This window comes from Zeus faber (genome assembly GCF_960531495.2).
Source record: "Zeus faber genome assembly, chromosome: 4".
Classification (NCBI taxonomy): domain Eukaryota; kingdom Metazoa; phylum Chordata; class Actinopteri; order Zeiformes; family Zeidae; genus Zeus; species Zeus faber.
This window is the reverse complement of record NC_137191.1, coordinates 7,001,081-7,025,816: the sequence shown is the minus strand read 5'-3', so window position 1 is coordinate 7,025,816 and position 24,736 is coordinate 7,001,081. Positions and strand designations below refer to the sequence as shown.

Below are 24,736 nucleotides of genomic sequence, written 5' to 3'. Positions count from 1 at the left end.
ATGTAAAGTGGTTATGAGGCAACTTCACCGGTGCCCGAAAGAAAAAAAAAAAAAATACTGAACTGGAAAATATCACAAGTCTTCTTCGTGACGAGCTTCATTTTTTGACATTGTTTGAAACGACGGTAAACGTTGACCAAAAAAAAGGAGCAAAGTCCACGTCCTGGAGTCCAAGGACCAAAGAAACACTCACTCACCCTGTCTGTGGATGGAGTGAGGGCAAGGCAGCATGGATGGGTGTGGGTGTGTGTGTGTGTGTGTGTGTGTGTGTGTGTGTGTGTGTGTGTGTGTGTGTGTGTGTGTGTGTGTGTGTGTGTGTGTGTGTGTGTGTGTGTGATGTTTAAGCACAGGTTCAGAAAGTAAGACTCCACTCCGGTATTTGGAGTGAACCGTGCTTGGGTGAAGCAAAAAAGACGGCACAACTTTTGACTTTCTGGACCCGGAACGACCCGCTTCTGAATTGAAGACCATTCATAGTCTGGTCTATTATTTTGTTCCAACTTTTCCAGGGTGTGACAAAATCCTCAAGGTTCATTTCCCGAATTAACATGTTTGCATTTTTTTTTTTTTTTTTTTTTTTAACCTTTGCTTCTGGTTAAAAAAAAATTATAATAAAAAATTCATGAGAATCATGAATATTCAACACATTTCCAAAGCCGCAATTTCTGCTCATTTGATGAAATTGTTTTGGCGCCGCGGACACCCCGTGACCCAGTGACCCCGTGCTTCTCCTAGAAGCCGGTGGAGTGGACGCTGGGGATGGGGTAGAACTTGGAGATGCGACTCTGGTTTGAGGGGTTAAGGCACTCGGACTCGCCGCTCATCTTAAAAAACACCTCCTGCTCCTGCAGCTTCCTGGCAAACTCCTCCTCCAGGGCCTGGAAGGGAAAATAAAAACAAAACAAACACATTTTGGATTCAAATATTTAGGAAGCGGGGGTGGGGGGAGTTAATAAAGAGGGAACGTAAGACCCCGGTATTGCACCTTCTTCCTGGGCCGCAGCTTCTCCCTCCACTCCTTCAGCTCCACGCTGTGCTCCTCATCCAGCTCCTTCAGCTTCTGGGTCTCGTGCTCGATCAGCAGGTGGCATTTCTCGTTCTGAAAACGGGGAGCGACGCATCGTGGGAAGGCGGTGAGGACGACGACGCGGGCGCGTGCGTCAGAGGCACGCGCTCAAACCTCCTCCGGTCAGAGTGGATATTGAATAGTCCCGTGTGCAAACACTGATGCAAATCTTATATTTTTAGGTGTTTGTGTTTCGTCCCCATGCCTCTCATGAAACACAACGTACTGCACAGGTGAATTATTCCATGTCGCATGGCTCTGTGCGTCGTGCAGAATGAGACGGGGGCCGGGGGGAGGGGGGGACTACCTTTGTTTATTGTAAATCTTGAGAAGTGCAATTGTACGGTCATTATTCAGTCCTTCACACAATTCCACTCGGTGCTACTTGTTACGTCCTCTCGCCCGGGGACTGCATGGCGGACATTTGCCGATATCGGTCTTGACGAAAGAAACCTCAGAGGAGGACGAGGCGGGCCTGTCTCACACCTTTCTTCCATCAAACTGAACAATGACCAAAATGAGCACCTCCCTTCTGGAGGAAAACACACTCTCACACTCTCTAACTTTAACCCTGGATACAAGTACATGAACCTGTGATTTGTCATATTATATTATTATTAATGTTGCCCACTCTGCCCTCCCTGCAGCCTGGTCCTCTTGGAAGGGGGAGGGGTTTTCAGAGTTTTTCCTTTGCCCTCATGGAGGTTCAGGACGCTGTTTCTGATTTCTGTGTGAAACGTGGAGCCGGTGATCCTGCCATTAACGGCTACGTAAATAAAACCCGACCGGGACCGGACTTGACCCAGCTCCGTAAACCGGAGCCGCCGGCAGCTCGTTCTGCTGGACCGGTCGGTTGAGTGGATTGGATCGGTGATAATGTATTGCTGTGTCGTACTGTTGTATACTGTACTGTATATCTCCATACTCACTTTATTAACATGCACTTTACTACACATAACTGTATATACAAATAGCCTCTCTCATATACATAACTCCATTCCCTTCTATTCTGTACCTTCTGTACTTATTCTGTATTACCTTTTAGAGTTATTATATTTTTATCAAATTTAATCAAATTTAATTTATATTATTCTATTCACTAACTGCATTACGTTTCAGGAATCAGTTAGTTTCAGTGAGTTGTAAGGTAGGAATTAGGTTTAGCTCTTATGTTCGGTTTAGTAACTATTGTGCATAATCTCCGGGTGTGTTGCAAAGACATTCCACTGCATACTGTATATGTACCAACGTATGAATATGTATGTGACAAATAAACCTCTTGAATCTTGAATAAAAGCCTGAGCTCAGCGCTACCTGCAGCTGCTGCAGCTCCCTGGTGTTGACGTCGCACTGCAGCTGCAGGTCCCTCATCTGGTTCTCGTGCTTCTGGTGCTGGTGGAGCCGCTCGTTCTTCTGCCTCTTCTCCTCCTGGGTGGCGAACTGAGCCGGAAAACACACAACGGCCGCGTAAATTACACAGCCACACAGTGACCGCAACAATCACCCACGGTCAACTCAGCCGTGTTGGGATTTGGTGAGATTTAGTCACAGAATGTGGCTCCAACGCTTCCGATCGACAGGCTCCATATTCCAGCTGTTCTGAGGTTACACTCAATGCTGTTGAACACATCGTCTATCTTATTCAATAAACTAGTGCAGTATGACATTGATTCAGCAAGCGTTAAAGAACATTCACCAGAGCGTTCTAAAATCAGTTTGGGGCGGGGAGGTATTGAGAGTTTTCTCCGTCCGTGGGAAAAGGAGCCAAAGGAACATCGTTGAAACAACGTCCCGGAACCTCTTCGATACCTTGACCGGGCCCCCGCCAGGAGGGCGCGGCCGCGTCTGGCGCCTCACCTGCTTGACCCTCTCCCTCTCCTGCTCGGGGGAGATGAAGGTGACGGTGATGCGGAGGCTCTTCTTGAACATGGCCATGCGCGTCTTGGCCTCGCTGCGCTGGATCTTGGGCAGCCGCGTGCGCTCCTGCGTCTGCTTGTTCTTCAGCTCCTCCATCAGGCGCTGGTTGTAGCGCTGCATCTGCTCCATCTCCTGTACAGAGATGCAGAATTTATTGTTATTATTTCTCATTTTATTTTTTTTCCACACTGGGTACGAGCACTGTGAGCTCACTCTTGGTCACTCTTTACTGAAATAAGTGAAATGCTCGGTTGAAACAATAGCATATATTTTGTGTAATTTATTAATTTGCTGCTTTCTTCAAACCAAATCAGATACAACATGGTTATAGTAACAGGTTACGCAATATTAACACAGGATTTTCAAACTTCAGGCCCGGGGGCCGCATTCAATCATCTCGTGGGCCGGATGTGGCCCCCGGGCCTGCAGTTTGAGAATTTTTCTTTACTTGTTTATAATATGTTGTTAAATCCGAATGAATTTCAAAATAACGATGCTTGTTCCATGCAATCTGACGCATATCAGTGACGGTCAGAACATAAAACATAAAAAAATAGAATAAAAAATGTTCTTATTACCTATGTATTTTTAAACAGGTGTATGGATTATTACTAGTACTAACAGGTAATTCACTGCTAAAAAAAACAAAAAACAAATGCAAGACAGTTTGTTTTTCCATTGATGTTCAACACCGAGGAGAAGGCAACCTGGCCAGTGGTTCCCAGGTCTTTGAGTTTGAGACCCCTGTCATAACACGCCAGATGTGACATGATATAATAATTTCCAAAATCTAAATAATGTACAAGACGGAACTCAATGCGCCTGCATGGTATTGGGTTTGGGTCTCGCACCTTCTCGTGTCTCTTCAACAGCTGATGTCTCTGCATGAAGTACTGATCTTTGAGCTGCTGCTTCAGCAGCTGGTGCTTCTCCTGCAGGTGGCGCTCCTCCAGCTCCCACATGGCGGCCTCGCGCGCTGCGATCAAACATCAAGCCAAAGTCGTGGCAACTCAAATTAGCGTTTACAAAGTGTCATTTAGAGACTCAAGGATAGGAACATAAATTATTATTATTTTTTTTAATGAAACATCCATTTCAACGTATTTGAGTTAAGCGTTTGCTCCGCTATATGTTGTTCCCCGTTGTTGGTGGCGGGGCCCGCGCAGATCGGGTTGAACTTGCCAAAGGAGAGGGCAAACTGACAGGAGATGGACAGAACGGGGGACACGTCGTGTTATCGTGTTGATGAACTAACTGAGCGGCTTCCCTCGTTTCAACCCCACCGTCACGTTTTCGACAGCGGGAAAAGGAGCTTAACTGGACTCGCAGCGCGGTCGCACCTTCCCGTGACTCGGTTCACTGAGCATTTCAAAGGGATGTTGTTTGTGCAAGTCTCTGTATATTAAGCCGTGGGATAAGGCTCGTGGGCCGGTGGCGGCGGCGGCGGGGCCTCGCGCAGCATTAGCAGGAATTAGGCTGTGGCCTCAGAGGTGGCCTTCAGAAAGCAGCTTGTTGTGTGGCTGTTAAAGTGATGTTATGTTGTACGCTGAGACATGTGGAATGGCTAACAGGGCCAGCAGCCAGCTGGGTCAAACCACCTGCACGGTCACACCCACGTACCTGAATGTCACCGCTGTTTTAAGGCATTCTGGTAGAATCTCTCGGCTGTTTTAATAACCACTGCGCAATAAATTCCACCCCACCGGCGCTGTAAGAGAAGCCATTGGACCTCGCGATGCCATAACACAAATCTGAGGCAGGCATTTCACCACTGCAAATCTGCAATTCTTCCGATATTTATATTCAATATTTATAAAATCTATCGCGTTTTTTTGTTTTCCGCAACTGCATGTTCACTCTGGCGACGGAGTCCCACGTTTTAGTCCGATGCGCAGATGTTTTAGTGTAAATATAGAAAAGAAAGCATCTTCGTGAATTCTTTATGGAAGAGGCACGGTGCGTTTAGTGGGTTATGGGTAAATAATGGACGGGGCTAAAACACCCTGACATAAAAGGCTGTGCTTTAGTGTCTTAACAGCTCGATTCATGTGACATTTATAACCGCGTTAATAAATTCAGAGTGGGGTCAGTGAGGCAGGCCTGGTGACATGGAGGTGGCGCAAAACAAGGACATTTTGCGTTGAGATTCGGGGCAATTATTCTGCTTAGGAAAGTCAGCTGTGAGCCTGGGAACGTAAATATCCACTGTGCTTGGCTGTTGTGGTGAATATATAATTGCGTAATATTCTTAACACACACACACCCCGTAGGGAAGTGGTTTATGAATGTAAAACAGGAAGTTGTTTGTGGTTTATTTTTTGCAGTGCCTTTGCTGTTACTTTCTATGAACCATAGATATTTGACGTTTGTACAGTAGTGGCTCAATCCCATGTGTTACATGGAGGATTTGCGTTCTAAACAAACACACACACACACACACACACACACACACACACACACACACACACACACACACACACACACACACACACACACACACACACACACACACACACACACACACACACCCTGTGAAAGCTCTTGTAGTAGAGTCATAAACATGTTTTGATTGAGTCTTAACTTCCTACAGCGAGTGTTACTGCTTTGTCATAAGCCTCCCCATTGATTCTGATCCATGTATGCTAAATAAACCATTCACCATGAACAGGAAACTATTGGATGGAAAATCAACGACACCTGCTTTGATTCACAAGTTGGACCAGGGCTGAATATCAATTCAATACTTTTATGGCATTTGGTGAAATGCATTGACACAGTGGTGAATTATTCTCTTGCATTCTGTGTCAAATTTTGAACGCCAATCAGTGAGCACAAAACTAAATATATAAAACTAAAAGGCTTTAAACAATCATTGATAAATTGGCATGAATTATATTCAAATTTGATATTTCCTTTTTGTGCAGGATTTTCTAGTCAGGTAGATAGACAGACAGCTAGACAGACAGACAGACAGACAGACAGACAGACAGACAGACAGACAGACAGACAGACAGACAGACAAGATCATTTGAAGCCGTCCTTTTTGTACCTCTGAGCAGCTGCTGCTTGTGGTTGAGGCAGTCCCTCTCCACGGTGGCCAGCTCGTGCTTGTGCTGCTGGATGATCTTCTTCAGCGCCGTGTCCAGGTCCTGCTGCTGCTTCTGCACAAACTCCTGTTCCTGGGGGGAGGGGGCAACGAGTCACGCACAATCTCAAACAGCCGGAGAATAAACAATAGGTCCTTTTTGTTTTTTTTTTGATGAATTGAACGGTTGAGGATTGTGTTTGCACCATTTTTCGGCCACACGCAAACAAACGTCTTTGAAGCTTTCTTGGAAGTCAGAACACTTTCCGCTCCACTTCAAGACATTTCCCTTTATTTTTGGTGATTAGACCTTGTTGTTTTTGTTTAGTTTTTGAAGAATAAATGTGTTCTGGGGTTTTACACACACACACACACACACACACACACACACACACACACACACACACACACACACACACACACACACACCCCCCCCCCCCCCCCCCCCGCCCCCGCAGGTGCAACCGAAAGGGAAATAGACAATAAACAGCAAAATAGAAATATATATAAAAGAAACAAGATGCTGAAGTGTCATTCAGTAGCTTGGTGAAAACTACTTACTTTCAGTGATTGTCCAAAGCCCTTTATGGCCAAATAACAACGTCAATTTGTCAAATCATATTTATCTATTTGACATCCATTCACTGCAGCTATTTCTAGACAGTCTAGGCTAGACAGTCTAGGCAAGAAGGCACGCCTTCTGCAAGAGCAGTCCTCTCAGGAGTTGGCAAGAGAGTCTTGATGAGGGTGTGTGTGTGTGTGTGTGTGCAGACTCTCAGCCAAGTGTCCTCAGGCTAAAGCCTGGTTTATAGTCGGCGCAGCCATACAACGTTTAATGCGCGCACCATAAACTACATTATTGTGGCGCGTGCAAAAGCACAGGAGATTTTGTGCGAGCGTGCGCACATCCCAATTTCTTTGGAAGTCGCCGCTGTGCATGTTATAAGAATTTTGTATTTCCGTGTATTCTCAATTGAATTTATGAGGTATTGTGACATTATGTCATAATGTGTATGTGCAGAACAACATGTACAGTTTGTACGCAAGTGGCTACGTACAGGAACAACGTGTCTATAACTGGTCACAAAAGGACATATGGATCACAAATAACTGTTTCCAACCAGAGGCGCTCCAGCAAGCCCATCACGCAACGAGAGCCTCCAGCCTTCAGCCTAATTGCTTCAATGAAGAACATGGAACACACCACATTCCTTGTCCTCAGGGAGAGGTTTTGAATGAACGTAATACATGACAAATGCACCATGGTGTGCCTGCATGTGAATCTACTTAATCTATCCATTTATAATGCAAGGTATGTACGTAACAGATATATAATGAAAAGAAGCCACAGAAGACGTGGAATGACACTTTCCATCAACTTTCCTTTTTCCTGAATTTCCCTCCGGGGAGTAATCAAATGTTATATTTTCTTATCTTAACCAATATTTTGGCAGATATGACAGATCTAATCCAGATGCCACTATTTCACCATCGAGACCAATACCTTATCCTACACTTGGGCTAAGAGAACCAATGCATTACTTGCACTGAACAGTACGAACTAAGGCAGCTCGTTTGGGATCAATAGAACATATTGATTAACATAAAACGTATTTTTTCTTCATCAGAAATATTTAACATAGTTTTATACTGTGTTTAAACAGTGTCAACGTAAAGTCACTGTTCTTCATCATGGGATTGAAATGGCTCCTGTTATTAAGTTTTTTGTATTGGGGAATATTCTGTGATAGCTATTTCAGCTCGGCATCATGCTGATGTATGACACAGATATGGGTGCTTCCCTGCTCGTTATGTCTCAGAGGCAGGGAATGAGTTTTCTCTATTTGAATGTAAGTCCTCTCTGGTACAATTTATTTGAATGTGACATGTCCCATTTCAGGATTTCTGTCCCAGAATAAGATATAAGGGTTGGTATCGGAGCGGCTATAACTGAAGTGCTCAAACTAGTTTCCCCCTGGAGATCAATAAAGTATTATCCCATGTGTATATGAAACTATAAAACCTTGTGTGTCGTGCCAGTAGGTACTGAGGAATACAGTGAGACAGAGAAGACGTATCTAGGAGGCCTCAAAAGAACACACTGTAGAGGGAGGACGACACTTACAAGAGCATAACTGATAGGACGTCACACACACACACACACACACACACACACACACACACACACACACACACACACACACACACACACACACACACACACACACACACACACACACACACACACACACACACACACACACACACACACACACACACGTTGGGCATCGCAGACAATGCTAAAAAAGGAGAAGAGAACTAGAGGTGAAAGCAGTGAAAATAATTTAGACCAAAGTCTAGATATTTCATGCACAGTGAGAAGTAGAGGAATCCACGATCATAGGTTTCCATCAAAATGTCACAATTTTTAACCAATGCTAGAAATGTAAATAATGTGAATTAATGCACTTAATTCATATTTTTATCAGTTTGGTTGAGGGAATAATGGTCTAGTTGAGTTGTTATGGTCGATGTTCGATGTCAATAAATAGCTCTTCTGCAATAGGCCAACATGTATTATTGCATTATATTAATATAGTGGCAGAAAACTAACAAAAATAGACAGTTCAATTCTTAATCACAATTTTTTGTATGATAATTAATAGTTAAGTAAGATGTCCTCAAAGCGCGACTCAAGTGAAAAGTAAGTGTCAAGCAACCCATAACAGAGCATTAAGTATACAAAAAAACAAACAGCATTTCATCATGTCAATTCAGGGGAAGAGGAGTGTGAGGTCAAGTGGGAAACTCAAATCACCGTCGCTAACTCCTCGGGCGGAGACGGAATAATATCCTCTTTAATACACTTCATGATGGCTGCTGTCACATGCTGGGCAGACAGCCCCATTTCCTGTTTGGGCTGTTGCCATGGTTGCCAATGGGGCAAAAGAAAACAGAGCAGCAACCTCTGGTAAACTGGGCAGATATGAGCTGGTGGTGGACTAATTTAGCCCTCCTACAGCTAAAGGGGGATTACGTAAACACCTAACAGACAGATCAGCGCAATAGCCAAGTGTCTGGTGTGCGTGTGTGTGTGTGTGTGTGTGTGTGTGTGTGTGTGTGTGTGTGTCTTTGCTTGGATATCAAAACCACCAACAACTATAAATAGGGACTTGTTGCACCCATCTTACACGAGGGGCCTAGGCTGCAGTGGGAAGCTTAAAAGTGATTAAGGGCGGCTGAAGAAACAACCCAGTAGCAACAGAAAGTCACATAAACAGAATGCTTGGATGTGGGAGGATTTTGTGTGTGTAAACAAAATAAAAAAATCATTAAACATCAACTAGGGGTGATGCCCCTCATGTCTAAATGTTACTGTCTCGTGCAGTTGCAGCTCTTTGCATTTGTGGTGTGGTGCGATGTTGTGTAATGGTGTACTGTGATGTAATAATGATAACTTATTTACATTGCACCTTTCAAAACCAAGTTACAAAGGGCAGTACCATCAGATCGTGAAAACCAGAAAGCAATAAAAACAGGAACCAGAGTCAGATATAAACAATAAAAACAGGAACCAGAGTCAGATATAAGCAATAAAAACTGGAAACAGTCAGATATAAACAATTAAAACAGGAAACAGTCAGGTATAAGCAATAAAAACAAAAATAAAAAACCCTGGAACGAACAGATACAGTATATATATAAAAGAATAAAATAGGTGGACACAGGTTATTGCACTTCCTGGCTTAACTGATCTTAGTAGTGGTATAATACTGGGTGGTGTAGTAGTGTGGCTGCGGGGGTGGAGGTGTGAGTCCTTACCTCCTTCTTGCGGTTCTTCAGTACGTTCTGGTGCTTGGACAGCTCCTTCTCCTGCTCAGCCTTGATGCGCTTGGCCTCGTCCCTCAGCCGGTTGGTGTGCTCCTGCTCCAGCCTCTCGATGGTCTGCTTCTGCTGCCGCTCTAGGTTCTCCACCTCCTGGTCGTACTGGCGCTTCTTGCTCTGGAGAGCGGGCGGGGGAAAGCGGGTGAGGGTGGAGGCGTTTTTTTTTCGGGACACGATAATGCAGCAAGGGGTTCATTTGGAAAAGAAGAAGCCACTTTGAAATCAACGGACATTTCCAAAGTAAGCCGTTTAACCAGCTATGGTTGAAGCGATGGGGTTGCATGACATGGTGTTCCTGTAATCACTGATAGAGATAACAGATATAGAAGATGCTTTATGACCTTAGGGCTTAGCGAAATTTACAAAATAAAAACAAATGCTATTGTTTCATGAATACCTCAATATGAATAGTTTGATGATATTTTGGGAATGACTATTGGTCCTCTGAGAAACAATCATTAGTAATGTGGTTATTATGATTAAACAGGAAGAGGCGTTGATTAGATCTGTGAAGTTGAAAATTGAATTATTTCACTGTAATGCGGCCTTAAAGACAGAATTGAACTATAATCTCTATAATACAATAACCAACATCAAAAATGATATCTAGTCTCATAGCACAATATTGATATTATAACAATATATTTCCCAGCCATCCTTAATGATTCAATAAACAAACAAATGGAAAGAGAAAAAGATAAAAACGAACCCAGGTTCACATAAACCCTTTACTATCACAGTGATTGTAGGATTATGGTGACTAACTTGAGAGTAATTTGAAAAACAAAACCAAAAAAACCCATCATGTTATCATTAAAGGATGATTTGAATCTCTGTGCAATCAACACAGAGCCGCCTCAACAACTTCAGACTTTTGCTGCGTTTAAACTGAGGGGGGACACGGCAACAACACGCCTTTCCTTGCTGAACTGAGCAGGCCGGCGCTAACACTGAATCATGTCGACAGCAGGATTTAGTCCCGGCGAGCGGCAGGCCACGAGGGCGTGCGGTGATGTAAGAACAGCGAGGCCACGGGACGCCTCATGAATGCTAAGCGAGGGGAGGAGTGTGCTGGTGCTGTAAATGGTATTCACGGGGAGGGACGGTGGGCTCGACTTGGAGGACCCTGTGGTGACACATCAAGGGTCAATTTAAATGACGCCTTCAGCATTTTTGAGCTATTTCATGTTTTTGTGTGTCACTCCTCTACAACGAAACAACTATTTTATGAGCACTACCATAGCTCTTTAAAAAAATAACGGATTACGGCAAGATTTAACGTTCCTCCTAAAACGGAAGAAATTACATATGAATCAATTTCACACTCACTCACGCTGAATTAAAATAATTTCTTCACACCCGTTCTGCCTCTTTGTGACTGAACGACTAAAAGATGTCTGAGTAGTTCCCGTGTCCACTTTTGCGCTTCCATTATTAACAGTAGCTTCTCGTGTTGGTGAGAATCAGCTTCATTTAACACTGGTCCCATAGTATTAAATGTGACGTGTTATGTTCAGTCACTAACTAAAACCCCCATTTCGGTTTGGAGAAAAAAAACAAGGGAAAAGCAGGAGTTGAAATCTGCTGAAGCTGGCGTTTCAGGGGAATAAAAACAAAACATTTTTAGGCGTGAAAGGAAAGTGCATAGTTGATATCTCAAAACATCTCATTGGCTCACTGTGGTTTCTTGTTCAAAGCGGCGGTAGATCTGCTCCTTCTGCTGCTGCAGCTTGTTGCTGAGCTGCTGCTGGGCCCTCTGCTCCTCCTTCTGCAGGAGCCGTAGCTCCCTCAGCTCTTGCCGCCTGGTTTTGCCGGGGCAAGGAGGAAGGGATTCAATGGAACACGCTTGCTTTCAATGCTCGTCATCGATGAACTTGGACAGAAATGTCAAAACCAATAGACATTTACCTAGTCTAAATATTCTTCAATTTTGTTTCAGCAGGAAACCAATAATTACAAAACCAATTAATCTAGTATCAAAATGTAATTTGAGTAATTTTATGACTATCAGCGGGCGGTCACCTCAAGAATCTCATCTCCTCGTTCTTGGTGTCGTTGTCGGTGATGATCTTGGAGGTGGTGACACTGACCTCCACCCCGTCCACCATGAACTTACGAGTCTTCTTTAACGTCTTCTTCTGCCGCTTGATTTCCTGACCAGAGAGGAAAATTGAGAGGAAACCCATGTGTTTACATTCACCCGTTTTTTGACATGTCCGACCCTCCGCTTTGGAGCGTGCGGTCTTTGCGGTGTTACCTGCATGGACATGGATCCGGGCTCCTTTGTTTTGGAGAGGAAGCTGGAGATGGAGAGGTTCAGGTCCATGCTGCTGTTGGCGGAGCCGCTTCCCGAGTCCGAATCTCGGTCTCTGTCGTCCTTGGCCTTGTCGGGGATCTTCTTCTCCTCCTCCTCCTCCTCAACTTTATCAGCTTCTTTCCGCAGCTTCTCTCCGTCGTCCTCTTCCGTGACGGGTGTAGTCTCTCCTGGGAGCGTCAAAGTCACCTTCAGGTGCTTGTAAGGGCTCTCCTCATCGTCCTCCTTCTCTGCTGAGGATGCGCATTCTCCTTTGCCTTCCACTTCCTCCTCCTGAGGGTCGTCCGTGATGGGGTTTTGGAGAGGGGCCTCGGCTGTGTCCACCTCCTTCTCGTCCTCGTTGGACACCTCCAACTGCTCCATCTCCTTGATCGGTGCATCTTGTTCAGCTTCTGATTCCGACTGTGGAGCCTCTTTTGCTCCGTCTAGAACCTTCTCTTCTGCCGGCGCCAGATCCATTTCTTGATCATCAACCGGTGCACTCAAGGTCTCCTGCACCTGCTCTATAGCCGCGGGGGCGGGAGGCTCCTCTACAACGCTAGAGTCCACGTGGTTGGCCAGCACCGGCTCTTCCGGTTTTGGCACAAGAGGCTCCACCTTCTCGGGAAGTGACTCCATGATGGAAGGAGACAGGGGAATCTTCTCATCTTCAGAGCTGGCTACGCTGACATCAGATGGGGCTCGTTTGTGGCCCTGTGGGAGATCAGATGAAGAGATTTAGCATTATAGACAAAATGGCTTTAAAATGGTTTGAGGCATGGACTCCACAAGACCTCTGAAGGTGTCCTGTGGTATCTGGCACCAAGACGTTAGCAGCAGATCCTTTAAGTCCTGTAAGTTGCGAGGTGGGGCTCCCATGGTTTAGGCATGTTGTTCCAGCACATCCCACAGATGCTCATTCGGATTGAGGTATGGGGAATTTTTAGGCCAGGTCAACACCTTGAACTGTCATGTTCCTCAAGCCATTTCTGAGCATTTTTTTCCCAGTGTGGCAGGGTGCATTATCCTGCTAAAAGAGGCCACTGCCATCAGGGAATATAGTCACCAGGAAAGGGTGTACTTGGTCTGCAACAATGTTTAGGAAGGTGGTTCCTGTCAAGTAACATCCACATGAATGCCAGGACCCAAGGTTTCCCAGCAGAACATTGCCCAGAGCATCACACTGCCTCCACCGATTGCCTTCTTCCCATAGTGCATCCTGGTGCCATCTCTTCCTCAGGTAAGCAATGCACATGCACCCGTCCATTCACATGATGTAAAAGAAAACATGATTAATTAGACCAGTGCATCTTCTTCCATTGCTGCATGGTCCAGTTCTGAAGCTCACATGCCCATTGTAGGTGCTTTCACCTGGTGGTGGACAGGGGTCAACATTGGACACTGACCGTTCCCATATGCGGCAAGCTGTGATGCACTGTGTGTTTGGACACCTTATCATAGCAGCATTCACTTTTTCAGCCGTTTGTGCTACAGTAGCTCTTCTGTGGAATCGAACCAGACCGGCTCGACTTCACTCCCCACTTGCATCAATGAGCCTTGGGCGTCCATGACCCTACCGCTGGTTCACCGGTAACCCTAACCCTGTCAGTGGTTTTAATGTTGTGGCTGTGCCCAGGGTATACAACAAACAGCCACAATATTAAAACCACTGAGTGGTGAAGAGAAGAACATTCATCATCTTGTTCCAATGGCACCTGTCAAGGGGTAGGATATATTGGGCAGCAAGTGAACAGTCAGTTCTTGAAGTTGATGCGTTCGAAGGAGGACAAATGGACAAGCGTGAGGATCTGAACAACTTTAACAAGGAACAAACTGTGCTAGATGACTGGGTCAGTGCATCTCCAAATCGGCAGGTCTTGTGCGGTGTTCCAGGTATGCAGTCAAGTCTAGCTCGTCTGGTTTGATCCCACAGAAGAGCTACTGTAGCACAGATTGCTAAAAAAGTGAATGGTGCTATGATAGAAAGGTGTCAGAACATAGAGTAAGAGACAGATCTGCTGCTAATGTCTTGGTGCCAGATACCACAGCACACCTTCAGAGGTCTTGTGGAGTACATGCCTCACTGGATCAGAGCTGTTTTGGCGACAGGAGGGGGAGCTACACAATATCAGTGGTGGTTTAGATGTTGTGGTTGATCAGTGTATATTGACATAATATATATATATATAAATCTTTTGTGGTGGGGGGTCTATTAAGTCCTCATTGTAAACCAGCATGTCTTTGCCCACCAGTTGTGCCTCGGTTTCGTCTTCCTCTTCCTCCTTGTGTTCCTCGATCTCCTCGGTGACCTCAGCCTTGGCCTCGGCTATCAGCTCCCTCAGGGGCTTGTTGTCCACCACGCTAGACACAAATGGATGCTGCACAGTGGGCAGGAAAAAGAAACATTGTTGTGAGAAATCAATAAACGTACAGTAATTGACAAGAAACGCATTTGGTGAGCTTTGAGAGTAAAAATAAATAACAACATTGAGAGTCGGTCAGTAAGCAGCACCCAAAAATGAGATTCCTCTGAAATACTGTATTAGTGCCAAACCGTGGATTAAGACGATGACTATTTACAAACAACAAAGACAATTCGACAACCTTGTTCCAATTGTTGACTTAAAGCAGTTCGGCCCTCTGGATAACAACCTGTACATTTCAGGACTGATGAGCATTTTCTCTTCATAATGTGCAAATATAAACTGATCATCTCAGGACGCTCAGGAAGACCTCACCTTCTTCTGCTTAGAAACCTGCTGAACATATTGAATCGCCGGCCGAATGATGTGCAGCTTCTTTGAGATCAACACCTTCATCGGTGGCAGGGCGCTGTTCTGTATTTGTAACCCCATTGAGCCTTTTCCTTCGGAATTAAAAAAAAAAAAAAATCCCTTCGCCGAAACCCGTCTCAAGCCCTCGCTGCTTCTCGTCTGGCCGTCTGCGAGTGACTGGCTCTGACCTGGCAGGACGACTTAAACCCATTTGGAAAAACAAACTCCAGTGCAGCTGACGTCGGCTCAAGTACATGGCATGGGGGGGAAGGAGGAGGAGGGATAAGCGTCATCCTGGCACGCAGCATACCGTACCTATCAGAGGCACCGGCCGGCTGAACAGATGCCGGCGCTTAGAGCGGCAGGTGGTACTCGGGGTTAGGGGCGTGGGAGGCTGTGATAGCCTCCAGAAAGGAGGCCCGTTAGGTTTGTTAACCAGTTTGATGAGGGTAATGAGGAGAACACGGCCAGCGGCGCGGGAGTGGGAAGGTTGCGGTCAGAGGGCGCACAGTGCATTGTGGGAGCTACCTGTAAGAGCTGTGCCGTGCTCCATCGGTGGTCCACGTTTTTGTCCAGACACCGCTTTAGGAAATCGCTGAACTCTGGAGACCTGAAATACATGAGTGGATATAAACCTGCATTCATAACTGACGGAATTTAGTCCTAGGGCTGGGCGATATTGACAAAATGAGATATCACATTATTAATTCATTATAATTGCTAATTTGATATTTTGGGGGATGATTCCTGGTGCTTTTATAACATATTAACACACATTAAATATTTAAGAAACAATTTCTGTTAATATAAAAAAAACTATGAAGTTCAGAATATGGCATTAATTACTGTTAAGACAACATTTAGCTATATCATGATAATCAAAATCCCAGAAGATATCCCGTCTCATATCACAATATCAATCTTATATTGATAACTCACTCGCCCAGCGCTAATAGAGACTCATGTTTTTTTTCCCCCTTCTCAACTAGCAGACTGAAGCACCACGCACCAACACCAGTACTCACCAGCGTGAAGGCTGCATCAGAGTGGGAGGTTCCGCTTTGGCTATTTTCAGCAGCACCCTCATTGGGTTCATCTCGTGATTGGGCGGCTCCACCTGCGCCAGCTCAATCAGGGTGACCCCCAGGGACCAGATGTCAGCCTTGTAGTCGTACGGCCGGTCCTTGGACGTCTCGCACATCACCACCTCTGGAGCCATCCTAGGTAGGGGAGTGTGCCGAAAGTCCTTTTCATTAACATCTACCCGATTTTGAGCTTATTATGAACAAAATGTCGATATATCAAATATATTGAGGCAATACGAATCAAATCGCGACGCTTTGACTCAAATCGTGAGATCTGAGTATTCAGTATTACATTTTTCATTATTTCAAAGAAGCTGTGTGTTCACCGCTTTTCACTTTCAAATGATTTATTCATGGCTATATTTAAACAAAATCAAGACATTACATACACTGAACTGTCAAATTTATGAATTCATCAATATAATATTTATGGGGTTTTATTTCTATGGGATTCATATTTTGTGTGTTTGTGCAACTATAACCCATGGTTCTTTTACAGTTTTTAAATTCACTTGCCAGTAGGGCGTCCCGATGAAAGAGTCTCTCCTCTGAAGCGTTTTGGTGTTTCTGGCCGAAACCCCAAAGTCAGCTGGAAGACATGTGATTCAGGCAGGGATTAGCTGGGGGAACAGCTGTCACTATTTCCTTTCCGCATGCAGACCAGCGAATTCACAATGGATGACATTAATGTTGTACCACTGAACGGCTAATCTCATTAGGGCCATTGAATCTCATTAGAAAACAAACACAACGTGGCATAGCCAACTAGCCATATGTTTATCTTCAACAACACACTTTGACAGCGGCGTCATTCTTTCATGATCAAATAATGGCCCAGACCCACCAGCTAGGCAACTACAAAAACGGACAAACAAATAGAAACCTCCAGTTTGTTGTGTCACTGGACAAAACGACTGCTGCGTGTGCTGTGTTACCATGCCAGGCCTGTTACATCCACCAGCGGTGACTCATTCCTCTGAGTCAAGCGGCATTACTGCATCTGCGGCGCCTCCATGTGCGATGCGCACACACACACTGCGTGCCAAATGACAGACCCGGCGCTTGGCGTTGTTGCTGTGCATGCAGTCCCCTCACTCAGATCACAATGCCCACCCCGGTGTTTCATTACCGGCACAGAGGACTATATCATGCGCAGTGCAAATAAGGACGGCTTGCTGTTGTTCAGTGTGTTTAGGATCCTCTCTAAACGGGGTGAGAGGAAAAAGGATATACCTACACGGGTGGCAGCCTATTACATAGAGTACCACAGCCAGTATTGAAACCGCTGACCACAGATAGAGATATCTGGCCAGGCCTGTGGACCGAGGCGCTTAGTTTTGCTTTGCCTAAGTTTCTGGAGAGGGAAATCATTTCATCATTTTGTGTTTTTACATCTCTGAGGGGACGCTATTATAAATAATAGAAGACAAATTCAAGAGATTTCCTTCTAGCCCATAGCATAAAGACTGCTTGGCCCCAAAATACTCCAACCCTGAGTCCCTTTAAAGATGGAACTGACCGAAAAGATGCAATTTAGCTTATACCCCACAAAAATACATATTTAAACTAAATTTGCATAATGCAATGTTTTTAACTATCAAATCTTTTGTCGAAACAAAAAGCCTTTCTTGGACACACACACAACTGTGGATGCCTTTCACCGGATGGGGCCCGAGCATACTATTCCAATGGCGGATCGACTGTACCAGGGGTCTGACCCGTGAGTTCCTGGTTTCAGGGCGGTTTCTCCGACGACCACCGGGCCAACCTGCTGCCAAGGTGCGGTTCAAACAGCCGAAAGCAACTCACCCAGCTTGACGTCGCCATCCAGAGTGAAGAGGATGTTTCCGGCTTTCAGGTCTCTGTGGATGATCTTGTTGTTGTGGAGGTAGAGGAGGGCCTGCAGGGTCTGTCTACATACCACTCGGATCTGAGGCTCCGTCAGGGGCCTCTCCAGCTCTGTTGGAAGCCATGGGGACACACAGGCGCAAGCTCGGCATTATAAAGTGCTGGTGGTCGACACAGGTAGGACTATTTTTAATGGAATGGGCAATTTGACCGTTTAGCTTTTAGTTTTCATTTTGTTTTTCAATAGCTTGTGACAGAAGCTGCTTAGAGCACACTTCCTGGTTTTTACTTTGTAAATCATATGCAAATTGGAAACGCTGACTCACCCAGCATGACGGCATCCACAGCCCCTCCAGCACAGAACTCTATGAGGATCTGCAGGGGAAAGGAAACTTCAATTTTAGAGCAATGGGTGTTTAAAAACCCTCACAAAACAGGACAGGAATTACTTTCGACAAAAATGTCAAGTGGCATCCATCAAATGCACATGACAATGTGCACAGGGAGGTCATGAAAGAACGTCAGTTTCTGCCTGAGCTCTTTCTACTCTGTTTGAAGCCGCTTCACTCTCGGTTCCATTTTTGATATTGTTGTTGGGTCTCACGTTCAGACAGAATAACGATAATCCTGCCGGAAAGATGTTCAGTGACACTCTTCAGCGACATCCCGCTGTCCAGCAGTTTGACAGTCAATCTTCAACCCAAGTCGAGTGAATGAAGCACTGAGCCCTTGAAGGTATTTAGGAGCTTTCAGTATAGCTGCCCATTTAAAAGGATTGGCCCAGTTGGGGCTGCGACTCGGAAAAAGGTTCAAACTGACACCCGCCGGAGACCTTAATAGCTCAAATTGAGCCTTGCTATGCACATCAGACCAAGCCGGGACTGGGCGTGGTCACGGTTGTGGCTGTGCAGAAGCATCTTACAACACCAGTGCCAGCGAAACCATTAAGCATATAATTACCAAATTATGCCTAAACTATAGCTGAGCAGGGACAGAAATGCTAGCTAGCTATGCGGCCAATTGTCACACACATTTGACAGAAAAAAATAAAAATAAAAAAAGCTTATTGATTCTTACATTTCAAGTTTTATTACCAATATACGAGTCAATGGATCTTTTCAAGATTGCTCTACTTTCCACAACAAGAGCCCTGGAGCAACATACAAAGCTTTGATTCTTAAAACAGTCTTGTCCACTCAACACACTGAGCCTTCTAGTGTTGTTGCTTTGTGGGCGTGCTGTTGTCTTAGTGCCCCTGCCTTGGTACAATGGCCTCCACAGTGGTGTGTAACGGGAGCGGCTGGCTGAGAGGAACTCAACACATGAATTGCCTCCCCACCGTCTCGTTTAAGGGACACAAACCAAAACTACACACAAACATAGCTACACGTACACAAGCCCAGGGAAGTCTCACACGTGCATATTCTCAAATCCAGTCATGCGCTTCAGAGGGGGAAGATGTGAAATCCCACACGACGACGCCTCAAACTAAGAGGCCTTGGTTTCGTCTTCGAGATGACGAAGAACAACTTCCATTGTTGATCTGGGTTTTACAGTTTGGGGTGTCACGATTCTTCAAATCCACGATTCGATCAGACTTTCGATTTTAAGGTCACGATTCGATTGTATTTTCTTTTCCAGTGCTGATGGCTATGCCATTGTTATGCCCCCTTCACCACAATTCCCAGTAAATTACAGATAACCTTTCCGGCACCGCTAATGAGCTTTACTATTCACACCTGCCATGATAATGCCGGAATAGATGGGGCAAGGGACAGTCTAGCAGAAGTGCCTGCACCTGGTGCGGTCCCACACTAGATAGGCTATTACAAAAAAAAAATTAAAGATTTTCGATTTTACAGTTGACAGTGAGACGGTCGTTTAGTCGGCACATTTTAACATCCCTGGTTTGCAAATGTGCTTTAATAGCATAAATGAACTGTAAATTCCAATAAAAAAAGACTAATTATTTCATTTTGCGGGGGCACCCACACTGCACCCTCCCCCCCGCCGGTGGGAGGGTGCAGTGTGCATTGAGGGATGCGGCGCGGTGGACCCACTCTGCGGGGCCGACCGCAGCTCGCCCAGCTCCAGACCAAACTTCATGAAAGTCAGTTCGGAGCCGAGCGGGTCGAGTTGACTACGTGGAGGGGCCCACGCCCCCAGCGCACACTGCATTTGTTTAGCGGCGGATCTTGACCGCCCCAATATGCCGACCTTCTCAGAAAATATTACGTGCAGAAATACGGGGAGAATCGCTAACCTGCTTGTGACTTCGAAGTTCGAAATCGAACTCTCATTTCGATCGATTTTCAATTATGGAATTGTGACACCCTTATTGCACAGTACAGTAGAATAGCTTTCCTTATCAGGGGAATAAATTGAATCTTCTTCTTTGTCTCCTTATTCTTCTATAGGCCACAACCTTAAGCCTGATGGCAGAGTCCCATGCTGATGATTTAAGGGATGTGTTGGACGATCCATTATGTGTTCTCCTTTCTGGCCGTGGTACTGACCAGGTGACCAGATGTTGCAGTGGGTCTGGTACTTGTCTGAACTCTGAGCATTCATCAACATTCAGGTGTAGAAAATTGGTGGAACAACACCGCTGGAGCTGGTTTAAAGAGGACAGGAGCGTGTCCTTGGGGTTGGTGTCAACAATCAGTGTTATCCCAATACTTAATGAAGGTAGCTGAGGGCTACAAAAGCAGTCCTCTGTGTAGTAGTATATATGTATGTATCTGAGTATAAAGAGCTCTCATGAGAACACTGAATTGTCTGGTGAACCAGTAGATATGGTCGTGATGGTCCTGGATTGGCTTCTGTATTAAACCCACCCAGGGTTGAGGTCCCAGTCTATCAGTCATTAGGGGTGTTCGCACCACAGGAACTTTTCCATAGTTCTAAGAACATTTGGAGGAACCGTCCGTTCTTTTTTAAGTCCGCACTGCAGTAACTAGGAACAAGTTCTTTGAACACCATTCTTAAGGGACTTTTTTAGCTCCTACTGCAGGGCAGTGACTAACCGGCACAAGAGGAACCATCAGTGGGCTAAGTGCATGGTGATTGGTCCAGACCTAAGTCCACGTTGCTTCACCAGTCCCTCGGACCGAGGACAGTCCGCCCCGGTCGAGTAGCATCGCTCTGGGTGCAGACCAGCCCACGTACACTCAGCGGTAATAAAATAATAATAACAAATAAAAATATAATAATATATATTTTTTTATGTTTTTTATTTATAAATTATTTGTTTCATTCAATTGAATGAAACAAAAAATCTGTGTACGGTGTCCCAAATAGAAAAAACAAAAAAAACAAAAACAAATACGATTCTGAATTTGATGATTTCCACAGGGTTGGCACTGTATAATACTTGACTGAGCTGTTTAACAATCACAAAAAAACGGAGCTTGTTGATCAGGACAGGACTGTAGTATATGATTACTATTGTTATCTGGACCAACAGCTTCATTCGGTTTCAGATTTTCAGAACCTAATCATCACAATAAATCACCAATACATAACTGTTGTACCCACAATATAATCCTTGGCCAGACAATTATTACCGCCATGAAGTAGGTTAGCACTTGCCTGCAAACGCCTCCCAGACCCCGCAGCGATAATCTATATGAAAAGCCTGAACTTAACCTCTCTAATACGCACACCCTGTACCAAGCATGCAAAGATAGAAATCATAGACCGCCTGCACAGGGCTATAACCATTGTTCAAGAAACAATGGGAGAGGAAAAGACATGACAAACACCGATCTGCTCTGGAATAAAATACTTGGTTAATCTTGACCGTTTAAGGAACCCGACTATGTTACCCTCCTTTCATGTCTATGGATCAACTCCCTGGAGCCCAAAGAGTCCTACTTGGCATCAATTCCCATGTTCTTGAGATCCAAAAGATGCAGCGTTTCTCCCTCCGTGTCCTCCTACATTACTCTTTGTCGAGTTGATGTGAGGGAGGACATTGTCCATGTAAGCGATCATGTATCATAGGTAACGACCAAGAGCCAAACAATGACTTCACCTATGTGCGGTTCTGTGCCGCGCGGAAGTGAATCATGTAAATTGCCGATAGATACCTTATCTGTGTCTGAAAGGGGAAGATAAGCTCCTCTGCATTACACAGATAGTAGAAAGTTATTTGTTTTGAGCAAGCACAGACAATTGTTTACAGCCACGGGCAGATACAAAAGGGGGGGATCATATTTTCTGGGAGCTGGGCCACAGTTTGTATTGGCGTTGTACAAATTCAAACTCTGCTTGTTGTGGCTTGTCATAAGAACCACGACCTCCAAATGAAACCTTAGATCAAACACTAAATACAATAAATAAATAAATACAATAAACCAGCATTAAAATTGGTAATCCTCGAGATCATTTTGTTAAAGAAATCCCACGTTTTTAACTTAATTTAGCGGCTTTATTCGGCTAGCTGAGAGAAAATAAGAGCTCCTCTCTCTGCTCACCCAAAGTTTGCTCTCGTAGTAGAAAGCGTCGAGCAGCTTCACAATGTTGTGGTGGTTGCAGGACGCCAGGATGTCGATTTCCACCATGTAGTCCTCAAGCTCTTCCTCGGTCTTGGTGTCTATTACTTTAGCCGCCGCCATGACGCCAGTCTGTCTGTTCTGGGCCTGTAGAGTGGAAAACACAAACACACAGACACAGATGTTAGCCGAGTTTTTGTCGCCGTGCTTGATGCGCATTGGTCGTCTGAACTACTGGCCTTGCCACAAACAGAGGCATGCGTACATAACTTGGCATAGCAAGACTAGCATTTTTTTTTTTCTTAAGTGGAAAACGTTCCCGTTGCCTCGACGCACTCAGAGCAGGATGTGCTCTGTGAAGCAGCTGCTGTAATGTGGGAATCCACTACTTCCTGGTGACCTGTGTGCTTACCAGGGTCAATACTGGTGTCCACCATTAAAATAGATGAATGTTTAATCCTGAGTGTTAAGATATACAGCTTCTGTTTCACTCTGAGCCAAGAAGCATGAAGAAGATGTTTAATGGCAAAAAGCCCAGACCTAACGCTGTAATTTAGTATTTATAGATGTGCTTTAACTTCCCAGGAAATGATGATGCTGAAACACGATGACTATATGCTTATGTATTTTTATTTTTGTCATTTGTTGAAGAGTACTTCGACTTCCAAGTATAAGCTCCGTTGGTGGACTGGAATTCCTGACACTCTGTAATTGGCAACTCCATAAAACAACACTTTGCACAAGATTACCCAGCGGCAACACTCAGTAATTGTGCGAGACGATTAGGCTTAATGAGAGCGTAAAAAAAGATTTGGATAAAATATTGGGAAATAGTGTAACTGTAAAAAAATAAAAATAATAATAATAATCTTCAAAAATAGACCCTGGCTTCAGACGAGAAGTGAGACGTGTTCAATGGGCGTCAGTCAGAGCCTTTTAGCACGTCCTCTCATTATTCCAGTAAAGTATTGCAGGTAAGTGCAGTCCAACCGGGTCGCCAGGCAGATCAGAACAGGGATGTTCTTAATTTCTCTGCGCAGGTAAATATGTCGGACTGAGTTGGGTTCAACCACAGTTCTGTGGCGTCACAACCGCCAAAATGTTAACTCTGCTGCAGAAACAAAAACAAGGATCAATTTGGACAAAGACTGTATTGGACAGATAAAATCAGACAAAAGATTTATGTTGGAGAGACCCCATCAGTTCAAATGTGAAGCTAGTTCGATATAGAGAGATAAAAATGTAGACAGGCCGACAGATAATACATAATACACACAATAATATTCATAATAATAATAATTATAAAACACAAGAATAAAATAAATAAAAAATAAAAAAGGAATTTACAAGGAAGCTAAAAAACAACAACTAAAGCCTATTTAAAAATGGGAAGACACAATAAAGCTGGAGGAAAAAACAAAATCATGTTTAAATCTAATGAGCTTCCGTGTCAAACATACACACTCTACAACATAATTAAATAAAAACCAAAGACTTAATGGCTTTTAAGGCCCAATGAGGTTTTGTAAAGACATTTGGAGGCGGTGGAACCCACTGATCACAACAAAGAGCATCCCCGTTCCCTGAGGCCGGGCGGACGGACGGACGGACGGTCAGACAGGCAGGCAGACCGCCAAACAGATAGACAGACAGTCGAACAGACAGGCAGCACAACACGCACCTTGTAGACCTTCCCGAAGGCTCCGTCTCCCAGCTCTCCCACCGTCTCCCACACCTCCTCCGGGTTCTCGTCCCGGTGGACGTGCTCGTACTGTTTCTTCTTCTTCTCGGAGCCCAGCTTGAAGATCTTTCGGAAATTGAAGAAGGACATGATGGATGAGCGCCCGGCGGGGGACCGCGGGCGGGGAGGACCGGCGGGCCGGGGACAAAGGAATTAAAACTCGGGGGTTAACGCGGCGCCGTGGTGGGTTTCATCGCTCCGAGGAGCCGTCTAATTCCCGCGCGGTCTCTGCGGCGCCGAAGGCGTCTTCGTCCGCTGGGTCCTGCGTCCCGTGGTGGATGTGAATGTCTATCACGAACCGCGGTACGAGGAGAACATTCCGCTGTTTCCACCAACTGTAAACATTCTTAACAAAAACCCAAATACTTAAAAAAAAAAAAGGAAACTAACAGATTTAAAACCAGAAAACGAAGTTTTGTAGTTTTTCTGCCCCCGCGGAGCTTCTCGTCGTCCCCAACTCGTCAAGCGGCGACCGCCGCACAACTCGCTCCGAAATGATAATAATAAAAAAAAAAAAAAAGATGGTGCGACCGGGTAACGGCCCGT

At 45.0% G+C, this 24,736-nt stretch overlaps 1 protein-coding gene across 1 annotated transcript; it reads right to left on the bottom strand.

Annotated features, from left to right (window-relative positions):
• Window positions 1-352: 352 nt before the first annotated feature.
• Window positions 353-24,643, bottom strand: LOC307229860 (STE20-like serine/threonine-protein kinase). The gene is made up of 18 exons (XM_079999969.1): window positions 24,131-24,643; window positions 22,432-22,596; window positions 18,280-18,328; window positions 17,915-18,064; window positions 16,622-16,694; window positions 16,046-16,240; window positions 15,549-15,630; window positions 14,496-14,624; window positions 12,211-12,960; window positions 11,976-12,106; window positions 11,632-11,755; window positions 9,891-10,070; window positions 6,033-6,162; window positions 3,835-3,959; window positions 2,924-3,115; window positions 2,381-2,506; window positions 986-1,099; window positions 353-878 (listed from the first exon to the last, which is right to left on the bottom strand). The coding sequence occupies exons 1-18, from the start codon at window positions 24,278-24,280 to the stop codon at window positions 732-734; spliced, it is 3,012 nt and encodes a 1,003-aa protein (XP_079856095.1). The 5' UTR covers window positions 24,281-24,643; the 3' UTR covers window positions 353-731.
• Between the last annotated feature and the right edge of the window lie 93 nt (window positions 24,644-24,736).